Genomic DNA, 9,402 nt, shown 5'->3' on the forward strand with positions numbered 1-9,402 from the left:
GTTAAGGTTCCTCATCCGCTGTGAAGTGTTGAACCCGATGGTAATTGAAAATTTTGAGAAGCTAATCGAACGAAATCCTCAAACAAGATTTATGACATTGTACTACGCGTACATGACTCTGGAGGTTAACCCTTCTTTGAATCTTCCCAATTACGGTTGCTTCCCTGACTTCTCAAGTTCCGCTGTAGTTTTTGATCTGACCATGAGACAAGACATCCGTGGAATTCCAGATCTGCTTCGTTCGGAGCAAATCCCAAAAATTTTTGCTAGCAAGTTCGGTCACATCAGCTGCGAGAGAAGGTTTTACACCGACGGGTCAAAAACGAATGATTCCACTGGATTTGGTATGTACAACGAGTTTCATAGCGCCGCATATAAACTTCAGAATCCTTGCTCCGTATATGTCGCGGAATTAACGGCTATACATTACGCATTAGAGCGAATTGCCTCTCTTCCCTCTGATCAATATTTCATTTTTACGGATAGCCTTAGCTCCATAGAGGCTATACGTTCAATGAGGCCGGTGAAGCACTCCCCGTATTTTCTCAGTGAAATACGATCTAAATTGAGTGCTCTATCGAATGATTCATATACTATCACCTTGGTTTGGGTCCCTTCACATTGCTCGATCCCGGGCAATGAGAAAGCGGACTCGCTCGCCAAGGTGGGCGCTATGGAAGGTGATATTTTTGACCGACAAATTGCCTTCAATGAATTTTTCTCAATTGCTCGTCAACATGCATTGGTCAGCTGGCAACAAAAATGGGATGCCGGAGAATTGGGCAGGTGGTTACATTCTATTCTCCCGCAGGTATCGAAGAAGCCGTGGTTCAAGGGGTTGGACTTAAGTCGAGACTTTATTAAGGTAATGTGTCGACTTATGTCCAACCACTACTCTTTAGGCTCTCACTTCTATCGAATAGGGCTCACAGATAGCAATCACTGCAGCTGCGGTGCAGGTTACCAAGATATCAACCACGTAGTTTGGGAGTGCCTCGAATACGGTATTGCCAGATCTAATTTTTGTACATCCCTCAGGGCCCAAGGGATACCAGAAAAGGAAGACATTAGAAATGTGTTGGGTAAACTTGACCTTGTGTACATGAAGCTTTTGTACGAATTTTTGAAACAAGCTAACATCTGTGTTTGATCCCCCCATCTCTTCGGTCTACTTGTCCACCTTGTGTCCCCTCGAAATTCGTCTTGTTGTATCGTTACAGGTTGTCATTGTCCACTCCACGTTCGACCATCAGCAAAGCAAACACGTCACATCTTCAAGCTGCTGAATGTCAACGGAACGATCCCATTGTCCTATCCCTTCCTTGAAATTATTGTTACCCCTAACCTCGACCAAACCGCGAGTTTTACGGTTCCCCAAAGCTAACATAGTATATTAAGAAAACATCATGAAATTGTTAAAACAATCAAAAGAAGTCGGCTCCGTAATGCCTAATGGCGCATGAGCCTAGTAAATAAATGATTAAGTAAAAAAAAAAATAAACAAAAAAAGGCAAATTTGCAGTAAATTTCTACGGCATTATATTGCTGGAAATATAATGCCGTAGAAATTTATGGGATAACACCAAAAGAATATTTTGAGAATTCTTTAGGAAGAACTTCCAAAAAATCGGAAAAATATATCAAAATGCCTTAAGGTAATGCTCTATAAGTTATATGGAGCACTCCGTTACAGTTTTTCTTGAGTACTCTTTCTATAACATCGGGACAAACCCATACTGAATCCCTAGGAGAAATCTTTGTTGAATTTTGAGAGTAATCCTTGCATTGTAAAGTATTGTAATCATGTGTGGATATCGAAATGGAGAAATGTAATTCCTATTTCTTAAAATTAAAAAAAATATCGACAAAACGAGCGGAAGTGGATTTTGCACCTAATTGAAAATTTTTTGATTTTATTTCTAACTTTTGTTCTCCCCACGGTTTTCAACGTGGTCGTGCCTCTGCTCCTGTACGACAGCATTTTCTTGAAAAATTTGTAAAAGAATCTGCAGAAGAATTTCTGAAGAAATTATTGGTTGAATATCTGGAACAGTTTTTGGGTAACCTTAAACAACATTCCAAATGCAATTCTTGAAGGTATCTTGAACGAAATGCATGGAGGAATTATTTAAAAAGGATATCACTTATACCTACTTGTCGTAATTTCACAAATAATATATATTTTTAACGGTATTTTATCATAATGTAGGACAGAAGGTTGATTTCACAGCATCCTAGCAGAGATTATCATCGAGACTGAGACATGACTCTCACAGAATCATGGGCAGTATGTTTGCATAATGCCAGGGGGATTCTAGCAGAATATTGATAAGTTTTTTTTGATATCGTGGACAGTATTATCAAAGATGTCAGCACATTATTTTGAAATTAATCTTGTCAGAGATGTTGTAAGAATTCTCCACACAATCACAGGCAGAATTGTCGTAAAATCTTAGGCAGGATTTCCACGCGCTTGATTTTGATTCGGACAGAATCCTTACTCAGGGTGTCTACTACCTGGAAAAACCTGGAAAACCTGGAATTATCAGGGAATTTTATTCAACCTGGAAAAAACCTGGAATTCTCAGGGAAGTTCGGCTAAAATCAGGGAAAATATTTTGCATCTGTAATACAAAGTAGAATATGTCCTTTTCTTGACAAAAAATCCTTTCAATCATGAAAATTTCGGCTGCGCCGCTATCAAGACGCTACTAGAAATATTCAGTCCCTATTTTTATGACGGATTTTTATTTATCCAACATAAAACATAAACTTAAGATTGGAAAGTTGGTAAAGGCAAGTACAGTTCTAATTTACAGTTGGGTGTCATTTATGATCATATGGAACTTGGAGGAAAACATACCAAATTTATTTACAAAAATGATTTTCGACTATTCCACAAGTTCTGGAAGAAATTTCAAGGAATGCTTCAGATATTCTAGTGATTCTTTCTGGAATACCTTTGTGAGCTTATCCAGGGATGCCGCCAGCAATTTTTCAAGAGATGCTTAAATTAATTCATTCATAAATTTTGTCAAGAAAATCGTAGAGCACTGCAACATTATTACCTCCAATAATTTTCACATAGATTACTCTGAAAAAAAAATGACAGCGATTATCCTAGGATTTCCTCCAGATTCATTCACCGATTTTTCCAGTTGTTAGTTCTAGGAGATTTACCACATATTCCTTCTTTGTACAAAGGTTCATTCCATAATTTCGATATTTTTGCAAGAAATCCTACAATAATTCCCACGTCGTTTTTTTTTTCATTCTCCACATGGATTCTATAAAAAATCAGGCACGATTACTTTCAGAAATTGCTCCGAAAATTTCCGCAGGCCTTATTCCGATGTAATCTTCTATGAACTTTTTCAAGAATTCCTCAAAAAATTCGACCTGGAATTCCTGATTAAGTTTCTTCAGATTTTTTTCTCAAAATATCTTCAGCATTTCATCAAAATGGTTCAAACATTTATCTAAAAACTTTTCAAATAATATTTCCAAACTCCGTGGATTTTTCAAAACTTCATTCAAGGTTCTACATAAGTTAGCTATTCTAACAAGTATTTTTCTAATTGCTCATACTTAAATTTCTTCAGGGAGTCTCTTCAAAATTCTTTTCGAGATTTTGTTTTTCAGTTATATTAGCATTTTATCAAGAAGAATTTCATCATGAATGCAGGAGTTCTTTCAGAGATGCTCGTAGGTATTCATCAAGGCATATTAGAACTCACACAGAAATTTTCTTTATATTTTTTTTTCTAAATCCTTGACATCTCTAGAAGAACGACTAGATTTCTTTAATTTCTTTGGAAAATAAAATGAATTTTGAAGTTGCTGGAATGTCGAAGAAAGTCCTAGGAAAATCAATGGATATATTTCTTGAGAACATGTTACTCCCTTTGAAAATGTATCTAAAGGTCTTTGGAGGGATTCCTGATGGAATCACCGAAGTAGTTTCTATGGTTATCCTCAGAAAAGTCCAGATTGAATTCTTGAAGGTATCAAAAACTCCTAGAGAGATCATTGGAATAATATGTGAAAGAAATTCACGGTAAAACGAGCAGTAATACTTGTCGTAATGTCGAGGGAATCCGACAAGTCTTAGAATCATTCTTAAAGAAATGTCTGTTCAAATGAGGAACCAAAATTTCATGGCGTGGTTCATGTTGTTTTTTTTTCGGGCGAGAGGTATCTACAATTCTTATTTCCAAGGCTATCAAACGCTACCAGACCTGATGTCCATGATTCAGAATCCCGTTTTAGGGGAAAGGTTTTTTCCCTTATGTTCGAATAGACTATTTTCTTCATCTGATTTTGATGATTGAAGGCACGTTCAGATCATTTGAAAAGAATAATTATTTTTTGTGAAAATCAAATAAAAATCACAAAATTTTTAATTGTTTTTTTCTAATGTTGAATAACTGAAAATAAAGTTTTTGTTTATAAAAAATGAAAAATACTTTTATGTTTTATGTAAATTTAAGTATTTTTTATTTAAATGCTTTGAAACACTTTTTTTAGTCATGTAAAATGAACTTTTCATCAATCATTTATGTATTTTGGAGAATTTCCAGTATTTTGAATCTTTTTTTTAAACCTGGAAATCTCAGAGAATTTCATTTCTGTAAATGAGTAGACACCCTGTTACTGATAAAAAAAAATCCTAGGCTAGATTATGACACATCAAAAGTATAATTTTCACTAAATCCCGAGCAAGACTATCTTTGAATATTTTGTTTTCAGATGAACTTTTTTCACCGATTGGCCTAACCTCGTTGTTAGGGCAATCTTAAAAATACTCGTGATCTAAGAAATTTGGCTCGCCGCAAAATATTGTTTCTGAAATTTGGTCCGTGATTCTAAAAGGTTGGACAGGGCTGCTCTTATGTAGATTGTTGAAATAATTATGGACTGCTTTGAATGATGTCCTGCAAAAATTTCCTGCAAACCCTCGAGATCTGTTAACAACTTTAGGCGAAATTTTAATAGGAATAATCAGATAAAGTACTACAGTAGATGTCGCAACTTTTTCTGGTGGGAATCCTAAAGAAATTATTAGAATTCTATCCAAAATTTACATTAAAAAATCACTTATAATATGTAAATTAATCTGAAGCAATAATCACTGAATGAAATTCTGAGGAAACTCCTGAAAATCTTCATGAGAAATTCTGGGGCAAATTCATTGAGAAATCCTAGAGCAATTTCGGTAGAAATCACTACCATGAACACCTGCAATGAGTAATAAATTAAGAAGTAGGTGCAATTATTTCTAAAGCAATTCCTGACAAAACATGTAGTGATTTTTTGAAGGATTCCTTTTCTACTAAAAGTTTTTAACACTTCAGTCGTCGCGCTGTTGTATTTTGTAGTACACTGGTGAAAAAAGCTCGCTCTTCATTCTCAATAGCAGCGCGGTGGTTCTGACGCTGGCAAACCACGCAACGACTGGAAGGTTAAAATAATTCCTTTGATTCTATGAGCAGATTTTTTTTTTTCCATTTCCCTACGAATGTCTTGAGAAATCTATTTGAAATAGAACATAAGGTTTCCTAAGTACTTCATCTTAGAATTATCTTAATTATAACAGAAATTTAACTTGAGATTTTTGAGAAAAGTTATCTATACAAGTTCGTCCGTATGTTGTTTCGTGCATTTCTATGATTATAATATCTGCAGCAGTACCTTCAAAAATATTTCGAAAAACTCTTCAAAGCATCTTTGTTTGGAAGTAATTAAAAGAATATCTCTGGGATCAATTCTCAGTCCTTCATATCAAGCTTTTTTTTTTGTCCTTACGGAACTGTAGGAAACATTCTTTTCATTCAACGAAATATTTCATTTCTCTCCCTAAAGTTACCGACAAAGATTCCACGCCTACCCAGGCCGTCCACAGCTGCTGAAACTGTCGTCCAATGTGGCCTCGAAGGATGTCGAGTGCGAGTCGAAGTACGAAAAGTTCACCAATATCCTCGAAGCACCCCTGTTGAATCTGATCGCCCTCAAAGAACTCAGCTGGTCCGGAATCCCCCGGAGGATGCGAGCCGTGACGTGGCGCCTACTGTCTGGATATCTCCCTACCAGCCTGGAACGGCGGAACACCGTGCTGGAGCGGAAACGAGCCGACTACAAGAAGCTCGTCCAGCAGTACTTCCATGTAGATAGCCGGGACGAAATCCAGCAGGACACGTATCGCCAAATTCACATCGATGTGCCTCGGATGAATCCGCACGTGTCGCTGTTCCAGCAGAAACTGGTCCAGGAAATGTTCGAGCGAATTCTCTTCATCTGGGCCATTAGACATCCCGCCTCCGGATACGTACAGGGTATCAACGATCTGGTGACGCCGTTCTTCATCGTATTCCTGCAGGAGTCGGTGGGGGCTGGTAAGTTATTTGGGATCTTCCCCCTTTGGCATAATTGTGAAAAACGTTAAATCTCATCATATTTCTCTGGATTCTCAGCAAAATATTCAAGATTTATCATCAGAGACCTTTCAGAATTCTCATCAGAATCCTTCCTGAATTCTTATCAGAATTTTGCCAATTGACATTATCTCAAATTGCATTATTTGGGGTTCACTTTTTTGAACGATTAGTTATGGAATAATTTGGTCGTTTTTAGAAAAAGATCTGGAACAGTGCCAACTAGGGGACCTATCGCTCGAACAGCGGGACATCATCGAAGCGGACTCGTTCTGGTGTTTGTCCAAGTTTCTCGACTGCATACAGGACAACTACATCTTTGCCCAGCTCGGCATCCAGGAGAAGGTGAACCAACTGAAGGAACTCATCCAGCGAATTGACGGTGAGCATATTTGAGGTAGTTTTTTCCCAGGTGATTCCAATTACTGATCCAATGCTTCCCGACGAAACCAGGAACCCTCCATCGGCACCTGCAATCGCACGGCGTCGACTATCTGCAGTTTTCGTTCCGCTGGATGAACAATCTGCTAACCCGCGAACTGCCACTCTACTGTACGATCCGACTGTGGGACACCTATCTGGCCGAGTCGGATGGCTTTGCCGTGTTCCAGCTGTACGTGTGTGCCGCCTTTTTGCTGCACTGGCGCGAACAACTGCTCCAGGAGAAGGACTTTCAAGTAAGTCCCATGTTATATTGCGCAATCGACAATTTAGCAGGAAAAAACTTTCATTTTTGCTCTAGTTGATTTTGTTAGTGTGCCGTCTTCAGAGAGTTTTACACCTTCTTAAGAAAAAGTGAAGGAAGTGGACATTATTTCAGATAGAATTTGGCATCAAACATGTTTAAAATAATTTTAAAGATTGAGCTTCAGATAGGGTCAGTGTTCCCTTAGTGGACAGTCCCCTATAGTCGCACTAGTGGCTTTTTACGGCCGTTTTGCTATGAATCTTTTCAAAATATTTTTTGACATGAAGGTCAGGAGCTATTTATCTAAGTACCATTGATACACAGTTTTATTTTGTTCAAAAAATGATCGAAATAATTAGTTTTGCTTAAAATTTGAGCTCCCTTGCGCCTATAGTTAACCTATTGTTCCTATAGTAGCACTACTGAGAGAAATTATTTTTTATTATACGAAATAATTAATGAATTAAGTACTTTTTTACATCAAACGAAAGCTTTTGATCCACACTTTGAAGGAAAAATATAGAAGCTTTGTAAAAATACGGTTTTGATTAGTATTTTGCCAACGCCGTGATGCTAGTGCTACTATAGGAACAGAAATTAGAAATAGTGCTACTATAGGCACATGTATTCCTATAGTGGCACAAGCGATAATAAATGCAAACATATGAATTTTCGAAGTTTACATATTTTTCCCACAAAACCAAGATAAAAAGCTTTCAGATGATGTAAAAATAATGACGCTAGCGTTATTTTTCGATTTTTTACGAATATTTGTTCTTAGCTATGCGGCTATTGGTACATCGACCCTATGTCTTTTGCTGTTCATAATAACACTTTATAAAAGTTGCTAGAGAGCGCAACAACAAATTACCTAAAACAAAAAGTTTGATTCAAAATTCTAACTGAAGAGAAGATCACTCTATACAACCTTTGTTTTAATAAAATGCAAAACTCAAAAGCGAACAGATTCTCTGGAAACACCGCACGTATAAAACTAACGAGACCAGAGACAAAAGCTTTGTTTTCTCCAAAATTGTCGATTCGGACTATTAAAAATTAAGGATATTCGACTAATTGTTCCGCATTCTCTCCTCAGGGGTTGATGCTGCTGCTGCAGAATCTGCCGACCCACAGCTGGATGGACTCGCATATCGGCGTCCTGGTGGCGGAAGCGTTCCGCCTCAAGTTCACCTACGCCGACACGCCCAAACACCTGGAGGGCAAAAGTTGACAGCACCACAGCGAGCGCAATTACAACTACTGTAAAAACTATCTCTATAAGTTTATCTAGGTTGGGCGAGTTTCGTTTCGCTGGATTGATTTTTTCTCTGACGTTAAACTATTACATTGATTGTGATTTATCTTGTTTCGTTTGTTTAATTCGCATGTTCGAATGAGGGAAGGGATAAAGCAATTGCGACAGAATTTCCACATTCTGTTCGAAGTTAGGGCAAGAAGGAAACGTAGTTGAAAGCATCATAGACCAAGACAACTCGTTAGATATATCTATGAAATACCTAGTATAACAACTAAATCAAAAACTTCGATTATCAAAATTGAGGAATCACGGAACACATTCAAGAGCAGGGAAGGGATGGAAAGAAATAGAACTGAAGAAAATACGAAACCAATTCGACTAAATTATGCAGGTGCATGAAAAGAGGAGCAAATTAACCCAAGGTTATCAAACTTTGAATCGATTCAATGTAGGTTACAATTTTACTTTTATCACTTGGAAGAAATATCGGAAAGCAAGAGAGTAGAGTACGATACAAAAATGCAAATTATTTTTTTCTAGTTTTACGTAGTTTTATAATGATAGAAGATTTATGTTTAAAACTGACAACAACCGAATAATACAATGAGAAAGGAAATCAAGTGTAAAACATCAGGAAACATTTAACAACCAACATATGAAAACTGGATTAAGAATTAAGAAAACGTTTAATTGATAATTGAAAGTAATTATTGGAATCGCATGATAAATTAAACAAATGAAGATCATCTGTATACATATAGGTAATCAATAAACAATATTATAGAAAAATAAAACTTTTGTTTGCTGATAGAACGATGACCAACGGTTTACATGGGGGCTATACGATATGGTCGAAAGTATTTTGATGGGTCACCAATTCAGTTGAAACAAAAAAGGTCTTTAACATGAAAGATTTAAACCAGGCCTGCCCAACCTTTTTGGCTCTTTTTCGACATAAATGGTTGGTGCGTTTGCAAGAATCAACCGATATGAACAAAATTAGTCTCAAATGAAAGCTTTGTAGC

At 37.0% G+C, this 9,402-nt stretch overlaps 1 protein-coding gene across 2 annotated transcripts in view; it reads left to right on the forward strand.

The window, feature by feature from the left end:
• LOC5574690 (TBC1 domain family member 22B) overlaps positions 1-8,984 on the forward strand; it is a 31,736-nt gene extending 22,752 nt beyond the window's left edge. For both annotated transcript variants that reach the window (XM_021857689.1, XM_021857690.1), the window contains 4 exons: positions 5,863-6,392; positions 6,631-6,813; positions 6,885-7,108; positions 8,216-8,984. In XM_021857689.1, coding sequence (XP_021713381.1) covers positions 5,863-6,392; positions 6,631-6,813; positions 6,885-7,108; positions 8,216-8,350 — 1,072 coding nt within the window. In that variant the 3' untranslated portion in view covers positions 8,351-8,984. The remainder of the gene's footprint in view (positions 1-5,862; positions 6,393-6,630; positions 6,814-6,884; positions 7,109-8,215) is intronic.
• Positions 8,985-9,402: the final 418 nt, after the last annotated feature.

The sequence above is a fragment of the Aedes aegypti genome, chromosome 1 (genome assembly GCF_002204515.2).
Source record: "Aedes aegypti strain LVP_AGWG chromosome 1, AaegL5.0 Primary Assembly, whole genome shotgun sequence".
NCBI classification, from domain to species: Eukaryota; Metazoa; Arthropoda; class Insecta; order Diptera; family Culicidae; genus Aedes; species Aedes aegypti.